At 37.5% G+C, this 25695-nt stretch overlaps 1 protein-coding gene across 3 annotated transcripts in view; it reads right to left on the reverse strand.

Annotated features, from left to right (window-relative positions):
* Positions 1 to 517: 517 nt before the first annotated feature.
* Positions 518 to 25695, reverse strand: part of LOC127636534 (polypyrimidine tract-binding protein 3-like) — a 103194-nt gene continuing 78016 nt past the window's right edge. For all 3 annotated transcript variants that reach the window (XM_052117124.1, XM_052117123.1, XM_052117122.1), the window contains 7 exons: positions 22037 to 22111; positions 20284 to 20423; positions 17251 to 17284; positions 15502 to 15594; positions 13137 to 13353; positions 10787 to 10864; positions 518 to 8663 (listed from right to left, as the gene is read on the reverse strand). In XM_052117124.1, coding sequence (XP_051973084.1) covers positions 8531 to 8663; positions 10787 to 10864; positions 13137 to 13353; positions 15502 to 15594; positions 17251 to 17284; positions 20284 to 20423; positions 22037 to 22111 — 770 coding nt within the window. In that variant the 3' untranslated portion in view covers positions 518 to 8530. The remainder of the gene's footprint in view (positions 8664 to 10786; positions 10865 to 13136; positions 13354 to 15501; positions 15595 to 17250; positions 17285 to 20283; positions 20424 to 22036; positions 22112 to 25695) is intronic.

The following is a 25695-nucleotide window of genomic DNA, read 5'->3' on the forward strand; positions in this document are numbered from 1 at the left end:
ATTTTTGGCGAACTATTCCTTTAAGGAGTGCAGGTTTAGACATAGAGCAGGAGATAGAAAAGAGGCTGAATAGACAGTTAGTCATAAGCAGCAGAGGTTAGAGGCAAAGGCAGAACTTTAACCAGACCCCCATTCCAATACTCCTACAAAACACATACCACCTATCCTTTTCCTCATGTACACAGGTTAAAGAAGAGGAACTGTGTTTGCAGAGTATTGGAGCTGGAAGGAACTCTGTTGATTTTAGGACAAAATCAGAAGGAAAGACATGAAGACGCAGAGGACAAAAGAAAGTACAGATGTCATGACATTTATTCAAGGCATGCTACAATTAAAGTTGATTAGGAAAAACATCAGCAGAGATTTTGGGTGTGTAATTAGAATAATAAATGTAACTCTAAAAATGATTATGCATGATAATAATAATAATAATAATAAGCCATTCATAAACAGAAAAAGAAATGCTTTCCACAAAAAAATACAAATCAAATCTCCACTCAATCATGCACTGCAAAAATTAGAAAATATGTTTCTTTAATAGTTCATCTTCTATTTGCATTTATTACATCAATCTCATAAACTGGATACACACATCTCTCTCCTCAGTTCCAACACGTCACATAAACTGCTTTACAAATGAAAGCTGGTACTGGTATGATACAAAATAGAGAAGACAATCCTGCTTTTTTCCTGTTAATTTCCATAAATATAAAAACCAGTTCATATTGGTGTGTTTGTGTCTTGTTCCCCGAAACCATTTTTGGCCAGGTGGAAATAAAAGAGAGACGGGAACACATATTTATTGTTTCCTATTGGTAGTGAAACATTCATAAAACTTATAAATTAGGAATTTTAATGCATGTCTGAGCGTCCTGAGGTAAACTCGGGCACTTCTGTATGTGTGCTGTGCTTGAGCCACACCTCAAATGCAAATTTAGCCCAGCCTCTCCCTTTTATGCAAAGCAAACGGTACACAAAATTGAGTTTAAAATAGACGTTTGTTTACTTTTCTGGTGTAAACTGTGGGATCGTCCTTCGAAAATTGCATGCCGCACTTTTTTTTGCCTGTGTGTGTGCCGTTACATGATTTGCATAATTAATTCTGCAAAAACTTTAGGGTGCTAAAACAATGCAGACTGTGCATGCAAATAACAACTGGGTCTCATAAAATCACATTACTTACATTTTTGCAAAATGATTTTTACATGGCTTGTATGCATCACGTCAGTTTCTTGGTGAAGTAAACACTAGAGGCGGTAAACAATGACTTTAATTTCCTTTCACATGAATCACGAGAATAAGGCAGATTATCAGTTGATAAATACTTACTTTTCGGCATTTTTCTTCACGCAGTTCTATCTTATCTATCTATCTTACACCTAAACATTTATATTAAAGCGCACGATTTATAAGGCGATACATTTAAACGTTTGTTTAACCTAACCAACTCATGTACAAGCTTGTTCCTGTGCGATCAAATTTTGCGGTAGCTCAACTGAAAGAGCGCTGCACTTGCGAATGCGAGACAAAGGACCGGGGTGCAAGTCCTGAAGAGCAAGGGAGTCGACACGTGAGCGAAAAGTGTCATAATAACCACAAAATTATGTTGTTGCTTCAGCAATTGTGTTTTTATTTATTTATTATCTCACATTTGCTTTTTCTGACACTATTGGTTATGTTTAAGGTTTAGGGTATGGACATCGATTTGTTGAGTTAAAACTAAATAGAGCATTAACCTTAAAAACCTCATCTGTTTGGGAAAACATTTAGCTCTCTTTTAGCGCCACCCAGTGGACATTTCACTTCAAAACTGCTGCGATACGTGCAACGACCCACGTAATAATATCATTTTGCAAAAATGTTGCCACAGTCACATAATTGTAATGAGAATAGGCTGGCAAATAAAGAACGTTAGCAACGGTCGCAAAACATTCAGTGAATACCCCCATTTTTGTCAAGATAAGTGATATCTACAATTAGCGAGAATCTTCGCAACTATCAGAAGCTGTTAATGCAAGTAAGGCTGTTCAAATGAATCAATAAGGACCTGGTAACACATTCAGTTTGCAAATGAGCCTCGTTTGTGGGGAAAGCATATGGCTTGACCGTTTAAGTTTTGAGGGAAACAAACCAAGAACAGACGGTGGGACACGTATTTCTCAGCGAAAAACAGGCTTGTAACAATGATCAAGAGTTTAAAATACAAGAATTTTGTTGGTTTCTGATATACAGCCAGGAAATAAGTTACAAATAAGCTAGATGAAAGGCACATAAACTTTGGTCCTGCATTATTTGTGACTTTTTCAGTAAAAAACCTGGAAAAACCGTACGCGTGAGTAACCGTTTGAGTGACCGCGGATATCGACAATAAAATGTGTCTTACAACACAGCGAAACGTTGTTGCCTGAGTCAAGACATGGTTGGAAAATATTTCGGAAAATGAAGGTTATGAGGTGTCTTGTGACTTCTGTGACACAATAATGGAGTCTGGCTTTTCTCCTGTTTATATATAAAAAGCATTTCAGCTGGACGCAAATTTTGGCCCACTCTAACCCATGTTCCGCTACACGGCTCTATACGTGTAAACTTCCGAATGCTTCCAATGGATCTGACTTTTAGTAATCGGAGAACATTTCTCCTTTTCGCGCTCCCATTCGCATAAATCCGTGGATACTTGTATACTACAGACTCAAAACAGCTGTTGAGAAGAGGCAAAGTGAAAGAACCAGTTTCCACACTCTTAATAAAAGAATAACAACCCAAATAAGGGAAGAAAAAAACGGGTATCACAACAAAGCAAGAACAAAACCCCTAATGAATCGAATATAAGATACAGTAAATAAGATTCAACTCCAAACACACACAGGTGCAAGTCTCAGACAACAGCATCACTCATTACGTAAATGGAAGGCAGACCTGAACACTCAGAGTGGATGCTGTGGGCTTCTGGGTCTCCATGGACTCTTCTGCACATATTGTGCTTTATGGGGCCAATTTACATTATATTACGCAAAAATATGTATTAAAATATGTAGACTTTGTTTTGTGTCAATATGCTAAATAGCTGGTCCTGCTATGGAACTAAAACAATGACTAAAATGAATACAAAATGTGTTCATTTGAATCCAGACATTTTTGTAGCATAAAAGGCTGAGCGGCATAGCAACAAAAATTATATCGTGATTTTGTTTTTAGCCAATTGATGATATATTCAAAATGTTTAATTTCTTATTTAAAAAAACTTGTTTTCACTATATAAATATAAAATACATAATCATTTTCATTTAAATGCACCCATATGCACATAGTAGCCTAATAAAAAATATATTTTTTTGCCTTCATATATTTTTACTCTAAGTTTTTTTTATGAACAGGATGTGCAATTACTACTAGTAACTCACTTTTGAAAGTTGAATTTGATACAATACTAAAATATGATTGTGGGACCCAGTAAAAAGTATAATTATAATATAACACTGAATAATTTGTATGATTATTTTAAGGATTAGATTTGTTTTATACTATAGTAATCTATTTGTCATATTTATTTCACCTGGAGCTTTTAGTTTGGAAAGTGGCACGTGTATTTGACAGTGTAATGTTTCATTGTTCATTGTAAAAAGTCAGATAATTCAATCTGTCAGCACGTTCAAATTTTCAGATTAAGAACAAATTTAGGCCCGTCTTAAGCCTTGCTTGGCCTAGTTTGTTTATGATCTGAATTTCTGAGAAGTGAATGTGAGACATTTGTATTTTGAGTTCTGAATTTCTTCTTAATCTGAACATTTTAACCTGTAATACTATTTAAAAGAAAAACCTGCTGTTTAAAAAAACGAATTTATAAAATGTGCCACAATTTTTTTTTCTTAATGTCACATGTATAGAATTCAAATCAACAAATTTCAGATTCAAATTTTGTCATTGTTCTAGCTCCATAGTCCTATATGTGTATGGCTTAAGATCCCAAAAAATCTGTCGGGACAGTGTACACACTAATAACACATGCACATTTCTGGCAAGCATAAAGAAAACAAGCAATAACTAACTACTTAAGATTTCTTAGTTTCAAGTAGTCCAGCACATTTGAGGATAACACATTCAATTCAAAGGGATTGGATAGCTGTTATGTAGAATTCAGGCAGCACTTACTGGGAGTGTTCACTTAAGTTAATAAAAAAACAGAAATAAGATTATCGAAGTTGTCTTACAACGGATTTAAAAGCTGAAGCATTAAAGGGGAAGTTATAGGTGATATAATACATAATATAAACAAAAACTTCACCGATGTGCTCATGACAGCGTTTTCATAAATTCACACTATTCTATCATAAAAAAATTGTCTACATCAAACCTCCATAATCTTTGATCACTAGAAATATATGCCAGAGTTGGAGGAACAACTTTTTCAGCCTAGAAACACCATATGTAACAATGGTACGCAGCTCAAGCACACATACTGTACACACACACACACACACACACACACACACACACACAAACAACACACAAACACAACAACAAGGGAGAGGAGAGACCCACAGCATGCTCTGAACATTGTGGAGTTCACCGTTCATTTTTCTAATAAGAGCATTCACAGCACCATACATCATAACTTACATCTTATATCATATTACGACCACATGGTACTGAGTCCCCATAAAAATACACATCTAGAAGAGCTACACAACAAAAATGTAATCAAATAAAAATCAAATAAACCCTCTCACCAATCCCACAAAATAGTATATAAGATATTTGAAGTAACATTTCTAAAACCTATTTGATTATGAACACATAATAAGGCACATAATAAGAAAATTAGGAAAATACACAGTAAATATGATTTTTTTCACACCATGATTTCTTGAATGATTATAGTGGTACAAAAACCGATGAGGTTTCAAATGTAATTTTTTTTCCTGTTCCGTATAAAAGAACAAATTACCAAAAATAAGTAACTTCTTTTTTTTTTTTTTTCAAAAAGTCATGACAATCCTTAAGATATATAGACCTGAATAGTTTTGCTTTAAGACTGTAAACTTCAACAAAATTAAATTTCTTTTGAGAAGTGAAAGCGAAGTTTTGAATCGCTTCAGGTGAAATCAGTCAAAAAAAAAAGAACAGAGGCTGTCCCTTGCCATGCATTTACATGATGATTTGTTTGATAAGTGAGGACTGAGCGCACAGGCACAGAAACGGCTCCCTATAGATGCTACTCAAAGGGTCGACTGCGACTCCTTGGAATGTTAAGGCCAGATCTTCGCAAAATGAGACAGCACCTCGCTTGTATGCAATAGGGAGACCTCATATACTCATGTATACTATACCTGGCGCAGCCGCTAGTACACTAATACTGCAGACACACACAAACAAATGCAGAAATACACAATGTAATTGCTAAGACTGCTTAGCTTCTGTATGTGCACATCATGGCTCTGTTCTAAAACCTAGTGAGCTGCCCAGCTTTTTAAGGCATCACAGGTGCGCTCCCTACGTGAAGACGGATCCAAAAGTTAGACAGCAACATTACGTAGCCTTCTAAGATACCTAGTTTTGGCCAAATTCTAAGGACACGTCCACACCAACACATTTTCATTTGAAAACGCATTCATTTCGTTATGTTTACACCTCTCATTTACACTAGGATGGTGTTTTTCTCCACCGAAAATGGAGCATTTTGAAAACGCTCTCCATAATCGCGTACTTTAATTTCTTATGAAATTAAAACCTTAAACGGATTGATGTGGACGTGACCTAATGCTGCATCCTTTGCGCTGCATTGCGACAAGGTCATTTTAATGTATCTTTACTTATTTTAATCAATAATGAAAAATAACAATAAAAGTTTAATTTTAAAAACGTCTATTTTAGCCAATGTTTGTGTGTGCGCACTATTTATATTTATTCGGGCTGTCAATCCAAAACACTTTAATCAAATTAATTACAAGACAAGTCGCTAAATTAATCAAATGAATTGCATAAATCAATATTTGCTGAGAAAGGCCCCCAAATAAAGATAAATCATAATAATTAAAATAATAATAAATATAATTTATATAATACGTTTATATATTCAGATTGAAATATATTATACTATTGTGGCAGACAAGATTTTTTTTATTAGACAATGCAAAATGTGGGTTTCGAAGACAATATTTATTTATTTTTTACCATTGAACAAGCCTACAGTCGACAGCAATCCATTTAGCAACTGAGTTCGTCAATCTGTCCTGTTCTCAAAGGATGCAATCTTAAGTTACGTTTGTGCTATGTTTAATTGTCCATTTGTGTACATATACGTCAGATGGACGCTTTTGAAATGTCACTGGTTTCAATGTCACCAACGCCATATTTTTACCATGCTGTATCAGGATAAAATCAGTTGAAATTGCGAGATCCGTGCATTCTGTTGTGCTTCAGCTGTCTAGAACGCGACCTGAGTGACCAGCTCTCATTCTGTGGCTGCGTTGCTTGAGTTTTGTTGAGGTGCGCTGACTGACCCCTGCTGACGCAGCTCATAAAAACCTGTAATTCAAGCTTGAATTGCTATGATGGTAGAAAAAAATGTGAGGGTCAGGGGGCATGATTAATTGTGTAAAAATGTTAACGCATTATTTTTTATATAATGAATAGCACTAAATTAACGCATTAAATCGACAGCCCTAATATTTCTGCTTATATTTTTGAGTATGGCGCCTTTTGCTTAGCAACATGTCAACATCAAACTCAATTGGAATCAATCATGTTTCGCTCAAAACAGCTTAGTAGAGCGCAACAGAATGGAGAAAAACACTGGACTTTTACCAAGACATGACATCTGAGAAAAAGTCAATTTGACATGCATAGACAAACAATTAAACAATTAGCGCAGACAAAAACAAGAACATGTATGTTTGAATGGCCCCCATTTCAGTTAGGATGCTGCCTTAGAAGGCATTCGATTATATAGCAGTACACTAGGTTTTGGAACAGAGCTCATGAATCCAGTCTTACTCTTTCATTTCATATTTGATTTGCTCAGATGTAGAGGCATTATGGGACTGCAAGGCAAAAGAGACTGCCACCATCTTTTTTTGCTGTGATACATTGGGCTCCATGACTCTTTCTACCGAGCCCATTGCTGCAAATGCTCACACCTGTGGAGAGAGCAGAGGAATGATAGAACGCAAAAAAGGTAATCAGCTCCTTGTGGAAAGATGAAAAACAAGAAAAAACAAAAGATAAAGACTCAACTAAGGGGAAGAGGGGGCAACAGAATGGAGGAATAATCAATTTCCCATCTAGATTACATGCTTCCACCATTGACATTCAGAGAATTTATCTTGAGAGGAGGCGGGGCCTCCAATCAGGCTGGGCGTGGCTATTGGAGTGTTCCAGTAAGATTGACAGCTGGCCGTAATTTTTCCAGAATGATCGTTCGTTTACATGGTTTCTCCATTGAGGAACCTGATTGACTGGACTCACAGTTGACATCACACACAAATTGTGCGCAGATGTAATCTGACAGCGTTGCAGGTGCAGGAAGCCAACAGGCCAGTCTGTCCAATATAAAACTTCCATTATACAAGAAAGAAAAAAGGGCATTCACTATCTATTCACAAACGCCTACCATCTGGCTATACGTCTTTGCACAGTAAACAGATATGAGGATCCAAAACAACATTCCCCTGCAGTGCCTATCTTCAATTTGAATCAACCAAATTGCCAATGAAACAACAAAAGGTTCGTAAGCTGAGGCAGCTACATTTGAATTTCAACTGAACTCATTCTTGAATCCACAGCACTCTAGTAATGCTACTCAGAGGAAAAGGGTAAGCTCATTGGTTGGGGGCCATCGCTACAGATGTATTTGTATTCCAGCAGCACCTTGTAATGACATCAGCAACATTCAAACGGTGACCGTGCATCCAACATATCCCAAAGGAAATGCAAAGAGGGCCGCTCCGTTGAAAACGCCACTGAGAGTGAAGGTGTCGGGTTTTGGGGAGGAGGCACAGAGGAAGAGACTCCGCCCTCACCTAGGTCAGGTGTAACAAGGCCATTGGGCTACAGGAGTGTCAGTCTCCAATGTTTTCGACAAGTCAAGAAAGAAGAATGTTCTCGAGCCTTGACTTTCTATTTTGGAGAATGTTCCTTGTGTTGGTTTGCCATAATACGCCAACATATGTCCTTAACCCGGTGACCTGCAAAAGACTAAAGAGGCAGTGCGACTTCATCAATGCGTAAGCTCCCAAAAACATCACATTGTCATGGATATCCCATGTATCTCCAGCCTTGGTTGCTTGGGAGTAACACAAATTCACTCTCAAGTCTGTCTAAAGGTTCATCAGTAGTCTCTTATTTCTTTTTTTCTTCGTTTTTTTTTTTCTTTTCTGGAAAATCTCTAAAACTACCCCATGAATATTTGTAATGTTTTTTAATAGTTCGTCAGACAGTCTTCGTTTCTCTGATGGAAACAGTCAGACTGCTAGTAGAAGGTTGAAGGGCTGGATTGGGGAAGATGGGGAAAGGGTTTGTAGTGAAGGGGATGCTAGATGGTGGATTTAGAGAAGGACACTCGCAGGTGGTGGTTCTCTCCCAGGTCATGGTTGTGGAGGTCAATGAGAGCCTGGATGGCTTCTTCCACCGAACCCAGTTGGATCAGAGCCATCTTGCGGTCCTTCCTGTCAATCATATAATGACAGTGAAAATGTTGCTCTTGTTGATCCTGAAATAGTTTAAGATCAACTTAAATATAAAGTTTCAAATGTTTATATAGAATCAGTTGTTGATATCTCTAAGTGGTCTGATGCATATTACACATAAAAATGGAAAGCATTAATCTGATTGACTGGCTTTAACCTCTTTTTCCACACTCAAATTGTATATTGTATATGTTTACAATCTTATGATAATAGAAAGTTGTTTTTTTTTTGAATATGTAAGCATGTAATTCTGGTTCTGTTCAATCCAGCTCCCTGCCGAAAGTCTTATTTTATTCCACTAGATGGCAGCAAGATTTTTTTCCTTTATCACCTTCCATCATGATATGCTTATCTGAAAAGTAGGTGGCGCTCTGAAGTATTTTATCCCTCACAGATGTGCTCGTCCATAGACATTCAGTCTAATTTTCAGTTTATGAACCACCCTCTTTATTTCATTGAATATTTCGGCCTCTGAGTGGACTAGAAGCTCAATGTAGGTGTCATTAGAAAGCTGAAATCCTCCCCTTTGATATGTATTATTTTATCATGAATAGTCGATAACATATATTTCCGATGATTTGTTTTGAATGCTTTTCCTTCTGGACCACATATTTTGTTCTGGAGATCCAAGATATAACATTGGATTATTCACACAAGCAAGCTCACAGTCAAGTGAAAAATTGCTAATTTTGTAGAAAATTAGTTAAAAGCTGATATCAGCAGCAGTGATCGGCACATAAATCATATTTCACTTTGTGAAGACTTGAACATTTTAACTGCAAACTTTTTTCGTGACATAGCGCCCCCTTTTGGACCCACCGGCAGATCTACAGAGTTGAAGAGGTTAAGCAACTTATGGATTTCAGGGTGCAATATATTTTACCAGTTTGCTTGAAACAAAGTGGTTTTTACTGGATTCTGCTTTTTAATTAGTGCTTTTAAAGTGGAAGTAATTGTTGAATTTGATAAAGTTCGCTAGGTTAGTGGATTTCAAAGATATACAACAAGTAATCTAGATTTTTAGAAGCAGAATTATCAAACAGAATTTGTAATGTTTTCTGTACAGCCAGTTGCAGAACGATTTTAACTCTGCAGTCTTTTATAGTATCAACCATTTCGGATAAACCCGACCTAAATTGCGTGTTAAAAGAAAGTGTATTGTGGTTGGTCAATTTACATGTTGGCCAGACGGTCTCTTCTTCAGATGCCAGAATAAGGTGCAAAGTGGACTTTTACCAATAGTCAAAAGTCTGCCTATGAGAGACTACTAAATGCATAACTATGTCTCCTTACAAAGATATGCATCCAGTTAAGAGAGATGAGGTCTAGTTGCTAATGATCAGAACAGATTTAAGCCCAAAAAACAATGCAATGCAAGTTGAGCTCGCTTGAGCATGCAAGCCACTGTGAATGCTCTTCTCTTTAGCACTCATGAACACCCAATGGACTACAAGATTTTCACAGAACAATTACTTTATTTTGGGTTGTTTCTAGGCAAAACAAATCATATGTCTTCAGAGGACTTGGAATATGACGCACAAGTCGCATTGACTTGTGCGCATTGGTACTTTTGCGTTGTTTTTGAAGCTTGAAGGTGAATCCACTGGCATAGTATTAGTTTGTCCCGCTAAAGATAGTCATACTGGTTTGAAACTACATGAAGGTGAGTGAATTTTTATTTTTGGGTGAAGTATCCCTTTAACCTCAGGTTACTTCAGGGGTATTGAACCTTTAATAAGTGTACTGTATTACATGAATTGTCTAAAAGCAAAAGGGAACTGAAGCTGGCTACAACACACTGTTACCACCATATTGTGGAACTGAAAGTACACTACAGCACTAAACTTCTCTGAGGAGTGTTTTTGTTATTGTATTCTCTTCCTTTTCAACTTAAAATCGTCTCTTGGTTCTTAAAAGGCACTATTGACACTGTTTATAACATTCCCTTTTCCTATTTTCACAAAACAAGTGCCTTATCAGGCATGTTGCCTAGTTAGAAAAGGTACTAGCTGAACATTCACACAGGCTATGATCAAACAGTTCATCAGTTTAGCCTCGATAAGATAATGATTGAAGCTTTAAAGAGGTTGAAGAAAACGTACTGGAAAAACTTGAAGGCCTTCACCGTGTATCCAGAAACAGCAAACAGGTCTTTCAGAAAGTCTTCTGTGGTAGAAGGACTGGGGAAGGGAAGATACAAAAACATAATGTTTACAAAGAACAAAAAATAACACCATATCTGATGCCAACCATAATTGGCATTGGTTAATGAGTAAAAAGAAAGAAAGAAAAAAGATCTATGATAATGATATTCATGCAGACATATTTTCTAACAAACTGTTAGCATTTTTTTGCCTTGGTGATAAAAAAGTGAACGGGCCTATGAGAGGTCAATCGTAAAACAATTATAATAGTAGTTCAACAAAGTTTTGAAATCACAGCAAACTTGTGGGATGCACTGGATGGTCAACCTTTAAAGGGGTCATGACATGAGAAACCAAATTTGCCTTGATCTTTTGGTATATAAGAGGTCTTTGTATCATTAAAACGTCCTGCAAGTTTAATATTTTAAGACGTCCTCCCCATTCTAAACGAATCATTTATTTAATCAAGCTCAAAATACAGCTCGTTCTGGATTCATGGTTAGAAGTGACGTGTCGGTTAGAAGTGGCGTAACAGCGTTTGCATATGACCGCCTCCAGCACAAGATAACTACGCTTTAAGCGCCAAGACAACTCACGCTCATTTCAGTATCGCCGTCGCCTCACAAGTGTTCAGTCGATGGACAGCGAGCTCTGACAGAGACTACTTGTGCACAGGAAAATTACGATGCCACACAGATGTGCTGTTCCTGGCTGTGGTCAAACAAAACCTCTGAATAAGCTGCCGAAAGATCCAGACGTCAGGGAAAAATGGATGCAGTTTATTTTTTGCGGACGTCCCAGTCACAGCAGTGTTAACTTAAGCGTTTGTTCTGTACATTTTAAGGATGACTGTTTTGAGAACAAATCTCAATATGATGCTGGCTTTGCCAGAAAACTGTTGCTCAAAGATAAGTCCGTGCCGACTATTATGGGAACAACGACGACGCAAACTGTAAGTAATCTATTTTAAACTTTAAACTACTTTTTAAAGCGCAATTTCATTCATTATGAATAATCACAGTGTTTTTACTTAGTTTACTTGCATATTGTTCTGGCTGGGAGCGTCAATAATTGATACATAGGCACTGGCGTTAGCCAATCATAACAGTGGGCGTTAACACTGAAATCTTAAATGGAAAACGCCCCCAAAACAGACTGTTTGAATCAGAGGATGAGAAACAGGGTGGGAAAAGGTCATAAATCACTAGATTTTAAAAGTTTTTCTTAAAAAAAAATATATTAATACTATAATTGCACCTAAGGGAACATAATAATACAATAAAAAAACCCATGTCATGACCCCTTTAAGTAGAGATTTGCTTAACCTGCATGTTTTTTGGACTGTGGGGGGAAAACAGAGCACCTGGAGGAAACCCAAGCAAACACCACACAGAAATGCCCTGGACTCGAACCAGGGACCTACTAGCTATCATGCACCACTGAGCCACCGTGACACCCACAGGCAGATGTTCTTCACAATAAACAATCGATTTGTTGCGCCCTCTTGTGGATGTAGGAGACAATGTTGACATAAAAATCTGATGTTTTGTAGATTTTCCCCCACACCTGATATAATATCTTTAAAATGTAAATTTTTGTAATATTTCAGTGAAAATGTCGAATTTAGTTTCTCAGTCCTGTTGACAGCCCTACTGAATGATACATAAAATCATGTAGTTTGTTGAGGAGACACGTGCTTTTCTTTTCTAAAGGAGACTGGAATTAGATTTCACTTCAAGGATGATAAAACAGGTGAAAAGAATCCCACAGACTTGTATTTAAGGAGGTTACCCAAGCCATATCTAGAGACCAGAATATCATAGAGACTTGAAACGAGTCCGTGTAATGAAAACATCTAGTTTTATTATTGTCCAAAGTTGTTCACTGTCTGAAACTGTCCTCTTCATGTATCATTTGTCAAATAAAACATCTAGCACAAAACAGACTAATTTTGTTCGATTTATCAACAAGATATTTCAAAAAGATAGCCAAATGACTGTGACTACATTTATATTAATACGCAAACGTCTACAAACAGACTCCAGTTAAGATAATGAACTATATTACTTGGTAAAATAATGGTATGTTCTGATTATTATTAATAATAAATTAAACTCATACCTAAAAACACCCCTTTACCCATGTAAAATAACTGTAATGCGTCGCTTATTGCATGGTTTTAAAATGGCAAATGTGTTTATAATGCTTAGTTGGGTAACGCTGGAGAAATTTGGCAGTTTCTGTTACTTTATTTTACATTCGGTGCCCCATTAGTGTGTGCACATGCGTGTATTATTGAGCTACTCACGGGATATTTGAGAGGTGCAGGGTGGCGGAGGGTGGGAAGATGTTTTGGAAGTTTTTGGAGCCGGGCTTCTTGAAGCGGTGCAGAGGACTCCCACTGAAGTCTTTGGTCAAGCCCTGGTCCTCCTGACCCTCTCTGGGGAGCTGCACCGTCTGGTGCTTCGAGATGGTCACGCGGATCACTTTACCGTATACACGCTGTCCGTTCAGATGACTCATCGCTTTAAAACAAACCATCAGGAAGTGTGTTTAAGCCAGGCTTTCATCACATCACACTTCTACACTGAACAAATCTTTCTTACATTTGAAAACCAAGCATAAGTGTTATAACAAACACATTTTGGCCATGTACACACATGCATTTAAATGTACAGTTGTCCCTGCTCTCCTGAATGCTCAACCCTATTCTGTACACAAAGATGTCTCATTCACGAATATGAGCAAAACAAATGTACATGTAAACTGTTCGTGAAAGCATTCTTTCACATAATGCAGCAATTTACATACATAAGTTGCATTTTGAGTCACAAAATGCATTTATGCGACTTGCATATAATGTTGCATTCAATTCAATGTAGCAATTCATGTTTTGCGGTTTACAATGCAACTTACATTAACTATCACATTCAATTAAAAGTGACATTCAGTTAAATGTGACAATTTATCAGTATTGGGTGTAATCCGATTACAAAGTAATTTGTTACAGTAACTGAATTACTTTAAAGTAATTACATTTTAAATACTTGTAATCAGATTGCAGTTACTGCCCTTAGCGACCCACGCGTCCACATGCGGGGACGTCGTAATTTGGCTTCGCTATTCGCAGCGCATCATTTTATATCATTTAGACTGACTGATCTCAGTTCATGACACTCTGTGCTGTCAGTAAAGTGTTAAACTTTCGACATACGAAGTCATGTGACATTAAAATATGACGTCGATCACAGAGGAGTTTGTCTTTGGTTGAAATGCCAACACAACTACATCTGGTAAGAAACCGAATTACATTTACAAACTGTTTGAGACAAAAGATTAAAGTCTCGTTTCATACGATATGCCATTTACATTTTTTTTGCAATTTAACGTGAAACAGTACTCTGTTAAATACAATGACCATGTATGTGGACTGTATGCTCAGCTTCATTTAAAATGTCCCATATTTACTGTGTATTATCACACTGAGAATCAATGGATGCATCTAAAAGCTGTAAAATGTTGCTTTCAGAGGTTTTATATGGAGTTAGGATGAAAATAAGGTGCATTTCGTTAGGATGAAAATAAGCACATTGGAAGTTAAGTCATTCACTAAATAGGGAGCAAGGGAGCATCCTATAGATTTCTATGCAGTTAAGTGCATTCACTCCTAACATCTGGTCAAACGTTCAGTTTCAGGCTGAAGATTATGTCTGAACAAGGCCGGACTGGTAATCTGGCATACCGGGCATTTTCCCGGTGGGCCGGCGCACTTTGGGGCCGATCAGGGGAGGACTGGCCATTGGGAGAACCGAGCGGGCTGGTGGGTCGGCCATGAAATGTGCCGAATGGGCCGCAATAAGCTAAAATGAGCCTCCGTGTTATGCAGAACGGACCACAAAACGGTGCCGCGATATGCAGAAAAGTACAGCGAAGCTTCCTTGTTACGGTCCGAGGGCATTGCGATTACGTAGTATATATCGAAACAAAACTGAATTAATATTTGTTAATACAGTGACAGCCCTCCCTCTATAAAATCACAAAAAAGGAGGCATGCTTCTTGGCTTATTTGCAAACTGTAATATGGTTTCTCTCTGTCGTAGCTGCCCCCACCAGCCCTACGGTCTCGGGCTAGCCCATTATATTCCAGTCCAGAAAGAGAATGGTATTTGACAAAAAATTGCATTTTAATAAAACATTTAAACAGTAAATTACACTGAAAAATCACTACAAATTCCTGTTTAAATAGTTTACACACAAAAATTTGTTCCCCTTGTTTTTCATGAATTACACCCACAGAACAGTAATTTAGGGGATTCACTTGTCAGTTCATAACTTTGCAGTGTGTACGCGGTCTTTCATACATGAAGGTGTCCTTGTTTTAATTCTTGCATCTAATTCTTGTTTTAATTTCATCATCTATTACAAAATACTGCAAGATTTGCATCAAAATCCCCCTTCAATAAATTCATACTTCTATGTATTTACACAGACATTTAGTTATCATAATCTTGCTATAAATATTTTATTTACAGTCCTGGCTATATCCACCAGCTCACAAGCAGAGTGATTTGTAACTCTAATATAGACCCAGAACACGTCAATAAAGGAGAATGATGAAAGCATGAGTGGAAAATATTGAGATGAAAAGGATTTCTGTATAATACTGGACATACCGAGCTGGGCTTGTGTTGCATCTGCCATTTGTATTAAGGCATTCTCTTTCTTGTTGAACAGAATCTTAACCCTGTGGACATCACCGTAGACTCCTGCAAGAATAAGATGGAAATATATTTGTGCATAAACACAATTTACAGCAAATAATACTCTAATAATACTCAAATAATACAGGATCTGCAGATTTTTTATTTTTATTTATTTGATCCCCTTTTCTCCCAATTCCATTCTTCCTATGTCCTCATGGTGGCGTGGTTACTCACCTCAATTCAGGTGGCGGAGGACAGGTCTCAGTTGTCTCTGCTTCTGAGGCAATCCGCGCATCTTATCACGTGGCTCACTGTGCATAACACCGCGGAGACTCGCAGCACGTGGAGGCTCATGCTACTCTCCGCGATCCACGCACAACTTACCACGCACCCCATTGAGAGCGAGAACCACTAATCGCGACCATGAGGAGGTTACCCCATGTGTCTCTACCCTCCCTAGCAACTGGGCCAATTTGGTTGCTTAGGAGACATTGCTGGAGTCACTCAGCACACCCTGGATTTAAACTTGCGACTCTAGGGGTGGTAGTCAGCACCTTTACTCGCTGAGCTACCCATGCCCCCCAGATCCTGTTTTTTTATATTTAAGGCAGAGGACATTAGCGGAGTGGGCGAACGGAGAGCGTTTTTAGGATATCAGTCACACTAAGGTCTGTCTCTGATGTTGATGGTTATGAAATTGTGAGAACATAACAATGGCACACACTGAGCGTGTATGCACCCATGCTGTGTGCACCATATTGAGCATTTCTAACATTCATATGGTGGATGATACAATGTTATCCATAAATAATCTCCCAAATATACACCAGTCAGCCATAACATTAAAACCACCTGCCTAATATTGTGTAGGTCCCCCTCGTGCCACCAAAACATCGCCAACCCTCATCTCAGAATAGCATCTCACCACAATTGTACAGAGCGGTTATCCGAGTTTCTGTAGACTTTGTCAGTTCAAACCAGTCTGGCCGTTCTCTATTGACCTCTCTCATCAACAAGACATCCACAGAACTGCCGCTCACTGGATGTTTTTTGTTTTTGTCACCATTCAGAGTAAATTCTAGAGACTGGTGTGTGAAAATCCCAGAAGATCAGCAGTTACAGAAATACGCAAAGCAGCCCATCTGGCACCAACAATCATCTATGCGATTATCTAATCAGTCAATCGTGTGGCAGCAGTGCATAAAATCATGCAGATACGGGTCAGGAGATTCACTTAATGTTCACATCAACCATCAGAATGGGGAAAAAATGTGATCTCAGTGATTTGGACCATGGCATGATTGTGAAATGCTGATCTCCTGGGATTTTCACACACAACAGTCTCTAGAATTTACTCAGAATGGAGCCAAAAACAAAAAACATCCAGTAAGCGGCAGTTCTGTGGACGGAAACCCCTTGTTGATGAGAGAGGTCAATAGAGAATGGCAAGACTGGTTCAAACTGACAAAATCTACAGTAACTCAGAAAACCGCTCTGTACAATTGTGGTGAGAAGAAAATCATCTCTGAATGTTATTCTGAGATATGAGTTGGTGCTGTTTTGTCAGCAAGAGGGGGACATACACAATATTAGGCAGGTGGTTTTCATACTGTGGCTGATCGGTGTATTTTTGAGGAAATAGTCTTTTTCTTTCATCTGCCTTTATAAAAACAGTCAGGCTGCACATCTGATGTAGAAGAGTATTAAATTCGTCCTTACCAAATAAAATGAAGAGTCCGTGCGGTGATATAGTCTGCAAGAGATGGAGCATTATCAGTGACTTGACATTTAAGAAGCATTGAAGAATTGTCTAATTCACATTTCAACATCAATGACTTTTCAACAACTTTACCAGTTATTATGAGTACTGGACATATTTACTGTATATTTAAAAAACTTTCAAATCCAAACTGATTCACGAATGAATCATTGAACCGATTTGGACATCACTATGGCTTGGACGCAAGTGTAACTCTACAGAAGGGCAATATCTATTCAATATTTTAGAGCAGATCATAACTAAAAAGATGGATATTCACTATAGAAATTTCCATGAGGAGAAACCTGCTTTACAAATAAAATGAATTTATAAATAATACAATTAAAACATTATATATATATATATATATATATATATATATATATATATATATATACAGTATATACAAAAGTCATATAAGATGTTCAAAAAAGCATTCGTCTTAATATGGTTATTTATATCTTCAGCTTTAGGAATAAGAAATATAAATGATAGACTCCCAAACATTACTTTTGCAAATAGAAAAGATTAGAACAGAAGAACAGGGAGCCCTGCAACAGATGTAATGGCTCCCACAAAGCCCCCCACTGAACATTGAGTCAGTCTGAGATGACATGAAGAGACAGAAGCATTTGAGACGGCCTAAATAGAAGAACTGTGATGAATTCTCCAAGAAGCTTGGACCATCCTATCTGCCAACAATCAAGAAAAACTGTGTCCAGGTGTACATAGGAGAATTGGGGCTGTTTTAAAGGCAAATGTGGTCACACCAAATATTGATTTAGCTTTTCTATGTTTACTGGACTTTGTATGACATTAAGTGATAAATGAAAACTACTTAACGGTATTAGTTTTGAAGACAGCCTTAATATGCTACATGTTTCACAAGTGCCTAAAACTTTTGCACAGTACTGTATGTATATATATATATATATATATATATATATATATATATATATATATATACAGTGCATTCAGAAAGTATTCAGACCCCTTCATTTTTTTATACCATGTTATGTTGCAGCCTTATGCTAAAGTGTTTTAATTTATTTGCTTCCGCATCAATCTATAATCCATACCTCATAATGACAAGCAAAAAAATATATATATTTTGATAACTTTGCAAATGTATATAAAAAAAACCTGAAATATCACATTGACATAAGTATTCAGACCCTTTGCTATGACACAATTTAGCTCAGGTGCATGCCATTTCTCTGGATCATCTTTGAGATGTTTCTACACTTTGATTGGAGTCCACCTGTGGAAAATTCAATTGATTGGACATGATTTGGAGATGCACACACCTGTCTATATAAGGTCTCACAGCTGAAAATGCATATCAGAGCAAAAACCATGAGGTCAAAGGAACTGCCTGCAGAGCTCAGAGACAGGATTGTATTGAGGCACAGATCTGGGGAAGACTACAAAATGTTTTTGGATGCATTGAAGGTTCCCAAGAGCACAGTGGCCTCCATCATTTTTAAATGGAAGAAGTTTGGAACAACCAGGACTCTTCCTAGAGCTGACTGCCCGGCCAAACTGAGCAATTAGGGGAGAAGGGCCTTGGTAAGAGAGGTGAACAAGAACCCGATGGTCATGGTGGTTGAGCTCCAGAGATCATGTGTGGAGATGGGAGAAACATGCAGAAGGACCAATCTGCGATTTATGGCTTGTCAGTTTCTCAGTAAAAGACACTTAAAAAAGCAGCTAAAGGACTCTCAGTCAGTGAGAAACAAGATTCTCTGGTCTGATGAAACAAAGATTGAACTGTTTGGACTCAATTCCAAGAGTCATGTCTGGATAAAACCAGGCACTGCTCATCACCTCCACAATACCATCCCAACGGTGAAGCATGGTGGTGGTAGCATAATGCGGTGGGGGTGTTTATCAGCAGCAGGGACTGGGGACTGGTCAGGGTTGAAGGAAAGCGGAATGCAGAAAAAGAGATATCCTTAATGAAAACCTGGTCCAGAGCACTCAGGACCTCAGACTGGGCCGAAGTGAATGTCCTTGAGTGGCGCAGCCAGAGCCTGGACTTGAACCCAAACAAACATCTCTGGAGAGACCTGAAAATGGCAGTCCACGACAGTCCCATCCAACCTTACAGAGCTTCAGATGATCTGCAGAGAAGAATGGCAGAAAATCCCCAAATCCAGGTGTGCAAAGCTTGTCGCATCATTCCCAAAAAGACTTGAGGCTGTAATCACTACCAAAGGTGCTTCAACTAAGTACTGAGTTAAGGGTCTGAATACTTATGCCAAGGTGATATTTCATTTTTTTATTTTTAATACATTTGCAAAGTAATCAAAAATCTGCTTTTTGCTTTGTCATCATGGGGAATGGAGTGTAGATTGATGTGGTAAAAAATAATAATTTAAAGCAATCATTTTAGTACAAGGCTGCAACATAAACAAATGTGAAAAAATGAAGGGGCTGAATATGTTCTAAATATATATATATATATATATACTTACAGCTGCGTAATACTCAGGCAGCTATTATGGCTCAATAAGACAGTTATAGGGAGGCCCCTTGTGGCTGAGAGGGAAGGGAGAATGTAACTGCAGTTCACATAAACAGTATCTTTTAACAAGGCTGTTTGTCAATTAACACATGTTAATCGTTTTGGCCAAGTGGGCAGTTATCAGTTGATGCTGACAATCTCAAAATTTCAAAATATTGTTGATTACTGGCCTAGACGATATACAGTACAGAAATTGGTCTGTCACTACTATAAACATAAATGCTCCTTGAGATATCACCAAGGGTCTCCAATGGTCAATGGTCTCTGTGATCAACTTAAGGTTGCGATGCTTTTGGGAAACGCTGCCCAGGTCAGCTTCTTCCAAACCCTTATAAACACTTTTTATCCCTTATAAATGACATATTCCTGTGAAAAGGGTTTGTTTGCCATCAATATGCCAATGATGTATAATGGGTGGACTGGCACTGAAGGGAAGGAGGTGTTTGAGGCAGGGACAGAAACTCACGTCGGGGTTAAGGTTGGAGACAAGGAGCACAGAGTGGATGATGGTGGGGGCCATTCCATAACTGGCCATCCGTCCGGCCATTGCTGATGAGGGGATGGTGAGGGGCCCCAGAGCACCAGGCATTGTCTGCATAGACAGACCTGACCAGTGCGAAGAGGGGAATAGGGTCACTTACAGTAAAGAGGCAAACATTCTAGATAGAACAATCAACCACAATCGGTAAAAAAAATTTTTTACCACTTGTTGCTGATTTTGTTATCAGATAAACAACAAATTAACCTTATTAAATATGTTAAAGCATGCTGGGATATTTGGGGGGAAGTAAGAGAAGGTTTAAATGAAGTCAGCACAGGTCAGGAGTGTGAAAATGGGAATTAAACACAACATGAAACGACATTCGTAACAACGTTCTTTATATGTGAAAAATAAATGATTCTGTTTCTGAGTGAATGTAGGGGGGCTTTATCCATCCTACTATGATTACAACAGGATTGGTTCATTTTAAATTGGTTACGTCATCACAAATGTTAATGAATAGCACACCAACACGTTACTCTTACTATATAGTATGTATACTGTGCAGGGTATCTTATATGTGATTATAATATAATATAATTTCATTCAATGCTGTATACAAATATATTAGTAGTTTGAGAGTTTAGGGCGACCAACTTGATTGCGTCATTCGCAGCGCGTCATGGAAGGGGGCGGTCTCTGCAGAGCTTTTTTTGGCATGCTTTGTTGTGTTTGTTGTTTTATTGATCATAAAAATCAAAACAGTGTCTAAACTAATCCATAGCCAATCCAAAATGCAAAGCTTTTAAAGTACACAGTTTTGATTTAATCTGTTTTAAAATGTGTAGTCAATGTTAGTGTGTGTGTGTGTGTGTGTGTGTGTTTATTCCCTCATCATTTAGTTTACTTGGCTGGTGTCAATCTAAAGCTGTGACAGGCAAGTGTTTCAGGTGATTACACAGTAATGCCTCTTATTATTAAGTGTGAATTATTAAGCTCACTAGCGTGAGCTGCACACCACTGCCTCCATTACTGAACAATGTGTGTGTGTGTGTGTGTGTGTGTGTGTGTGTGTGTGTGTGTGTGTGTGTGTGTGTGTGTGTGAGCGTGTATTTATCACTTTGTGGGGACCAAATGTCCCCATAAGCATAGTAAAACCCGAAATTTTTGACCTTGTGGGGACATTTTGTCGGTCCCCATGAGGAAAACAGCTTATAAATCATACTAAATTATGTTTTTTGAAAATGTAAAAATGCAGAAAGTTTTCTGTGATGGTTAGGTTTAGGGGATAGAATATAAAGTTTGTACAGTATAAAAACCATTATGTCTATGGAAAGTCCCCATAAAACATGGAAACACTACGTGTGTGTGTGTGTGTGTGTGTGTGTGTGTGTGTGTGTGAGCGTGTATTTATCACTTTGTGGGGACCAAATGTCCCCATAAGGATAGTAAAACCCGAAATTTTTGACCTTGTGGGGACATTTTGTCGGTCCCCATGAGGAAAACAGCTTATAAATCATACTAAATTATGTTTTTTGAAAATGTAAAAATGCAGAAAGTTTTCTGTGAGGGTTAGGTTTAGGGGTAGGGTTAGGTTTAGGGGATAGAATATAAAGTTTGTACAGTATAAAAACCATTATGTCTATGGAAAGTCCCCATAAAACATGGAAACACTACATGTGTGTGTGTGTGTGTGTGTGTGTGTGTGTGTGTGTGTGTGTGTTGCGCGATAACTTACCTGCCTGAGTGAAACCGATAGCAGGGGCGAAACCAGCCGCCCCGGGGTATGGCGAGGAAATGATCCCAGGAGCCCCTGCACACACACACACACACACACACGCACACACACACACACACACACACACACACAAAAGGGTCACCACCAACCAAATGGCCTGCGACTGTAAAACTGAGTTAAGGGAAAGACCACAACCAGCAGATATTCACATTTAAAATGTACAGTCTCCCTTTTCTGGAAAAAAAAACTAAAAAAAATATTGACTCATGTCCGCACGGGCGTATACAATATTTTGTTCCAAATTCACTCTAGAATGAGGGGTTATTCCAATCCCTAACCCCAAGTATGAACAATAGTAACAGTGATACTTTCCTAAACAAACACTAATGATACAAATTGATACAACTAGAACAGCACAATCAATAAAAGAGGCGCACATACATTTGTTTTGTACTCCCTATATCATTATTATTTTATTATCATGAAATGATTTCAAGCAGATTATAGCTTGCTGAGATATGTGCATCCAAGTAATTCGCAATTTGCTCCTGTAATATCTCGAATTCCCAGGAGGGATGTTCTTTATTGTGTCGCCATTGTTTAAAATAGATTCATTCGTCCTATTTGAGATGTACACTACCATAGAGTTCTGGCACAGCAGTGTACATATCAAAACACTCATATTGACAACATTTTCATGATGGCCGTTGTGGTAGAAGACAGAAAGAAAATGGCAGTGTTCTAATAAAAGCTGCCATTTTAACACCTTTTATTGCATTAGAGGGCGTTTTGCGACATCATAGAGCGCCCTTGCGATTTCTGCTTGCACCCCCAGCACTAACTCATCAGCCATGACACACACACACACAGCATCACACACCCTGCTTATCAGTATCCATGCTAACGCTTGCTCTATACAGCGCATGTGATTTACAGAACCTGAGACAACAAGATGGGTGGATGTGCACACACACACCCAACAATCCTGCTCGCACATAAAGACAGATAATAAATCCACTCTCCGGAAAATGCTGTCTGACCCGCATTACTTTGTGTGCAGGTGCGATAAGGCTTGCCATTTGATAGTGTGTATGCAAGGAACCAGTAGCACTATAATAAAACATAGATGCTCTCTAAAATTGATGGGTCAGGTAAAGAGGAAGTGAGGAAAATAGAAATATATTTACATTGGTACTTCAATATCTGACTCCCTTACAGTGAACATAATTCATGTTTTAAATGTATTCTACAATAATATTTTTTTGAAAAAGATCTTAATCCTAATGTACTTAAAAGTCATTTAATTGAATACCAGTGACTGTAATCTGATTACAAGCATTTCAAATGTCATGTGCTACACTACTGTTTGACAAAAAAGTAACTACATTAAATAAACTAATGATTTTACACCAAACACTAAGTATAAGTAAAGTAAATATTCTGGGTTAAAACTTCAATTCTGTGAAAAACAATGAAACAGTATGTTGATTACCATAGAAAATAAAACAATTTCGACCCGTTCCTCAGTTTGTAAAAACAAGATACTCGTACAGTCATGTACTTACAATGGAAGTCTATGGGGCATTCTGGAGGTTTAAAAGCTGAAATGTGAAGCACAAAAATGTTTTTTTAAAGCACTTGCATGAACTAATCAGTAAAGAATATATATATATATATATATATATGTTTTTTTTATCAGTTGAGCGTCTAACGTTCTTTTAAAGTGGAACTACTTTTCTTGGCGGATGAACATCTTGATATGCGTTACCAATGTAATTACTGTGGTTGGAGTTTGCTCCATGTAAACAATGCTTTATGGCTAGTTATTTGTCATACCCCATTTCTCCCACATACAGTACTTCCACAGATACAGTATAATGCAGAAGTTACTGGGTTTGTATGGTCATGACATGAGTTGAACAATTAGATTTTTACACAGAACAAATTTGTAAGTTTTCATACACCAGTTTTATGCTAACATGTTTAAATTAGGGCTGTTGTTTTAACGTGTTAATTTAGTGCAATTAATTATATAAAAATAACGCTTTAAAAAAATGTAAGCAAATAATTATGTCCCTGGAACGTAATAAGGAATATTTCTTCCATATGAGCAATTCAAGCTTGAAGTACCACCTATTTTCTCCAGGGGGCAGTAAGCGAAACTTGCTGTATAGGCTATGCGCACCTCAAACAGACACTTAAACCACACTTAACGAGAGCAGACAACACAAGATGAGAACACGTTCTTGCGTACAAACTGTTATGCGGCACGTAACCTAACACGTTTTACCTCATTTGTATTATTAAAAGGTAAAGTCGAAAATTGCCTAAATTATAAGCATAAATTATACTTAAACTCCAACGCTAGAATTTATTACTGATTTTGCCCTGATTTTTTTATGATTATTTCGTTTTGTACTTTTTGACTTAACTATATTTTGATTACATGAAAAACTGTAACCAATAAAACGATTTTTATTGATTACAAAAAGACTTGCCTACCAAGGCTGATATTTTAATGTTTTAAGTTTGTGAGCCAGAACAAACTATGAAAGACTATTCTGTCCGGGTTGTAAGTACACAGTAATTTATGTAATTTAGGCCAGATTCAACTTACTTTAACTAACCTCAGAATAATAAAAAATAAGGTAAAAGGTGTTAGGTTACGCACCGCATAAAAAAAACACAGCTTGATGGAGCACAAATCCGAAGGCAGGGATCTCAAGACATGTTTTTTCTACATTTTAAACATTGTTTAACTTGACACAGTGACATAAAAATAGTATGCAACGAAACGCTCCAAAAGCATCTGTCTGACCAGAGACTATTTAGCATAGATGGGCCACTTCCATTTAAAAGAATGGGAAAAAGTAGAACAACCAAACAAAAAGCTCTAGCACCCAATGGTCAACGGATGTAGAAAGGAAGTCCTGCTTACAGGTAAAAGAGCCAATCAACGTTTAGATACAGACATCGCACGGCAATCAACTCGCTAACACGCATGCGCATTAGCTATACAAGCTGGGAAAATTGGTGTTTTAGCATAATATGAGGTAAAGAGGCACAATTTATGATTCCAATATTACAACATTTTATTGCTGATTTGAAATATGTTCTTTGATCTTAATATTGACCAACCATTTTTTAAATTTCGGTCAAGTAGATAGGAGCTGCACTGGCATGACTGGAAATAGTCTCCTGGGAGTTCCAAAGATGGCCGCCAGTGGACTGACTTGCTAGAAAGACTTTGGTCTGACGCAGGTGTACATTGGTGTCCTTAGACAAGCCCTCCTAATAAATCTTAGTCTGATTGAAGAATTCAGTTGCAAAATGGATTGCTCTGAACTGTAGGCCAATGATTGGCTTATGTTCAATAATATGGAAATAAACTAAATACTGTATTCTAAAGCCACTTTTTGTATCGTCGTTTTTAATGCTTCACATGTGTGGCAATTATTTTTTTATGTGTTTTAGTTTTCTGTATTAAAATATTTTTTATTTGATATATATATATATAGATATCCATATATATATATAAATTATTAAAATGTAACTATTTCTATTTATTTAATCAATATATATTGAATTTCTCAGCAAAAATGTATGTATGAGATTAATTATGATTAATTAAATTAATCAGCATATCATTTAATTAATTT

The sequence above is a fragment of the Xyrauchen texanus genome, chromosome 44 (genome assembly GCF_025860055.1).
Source record: "Xyrauchen texanus isolate HMW12.3.18 chromosome 44, RBS_HiC_50CHRs, whole genome shotgun sequence".
Lineage (NCBI taxonomy): Eukaryota > Metazoa > Chordata > Actinopteri > Cypriniformes > Catostomidae > Xyrauchen > Xyrauchen texanus.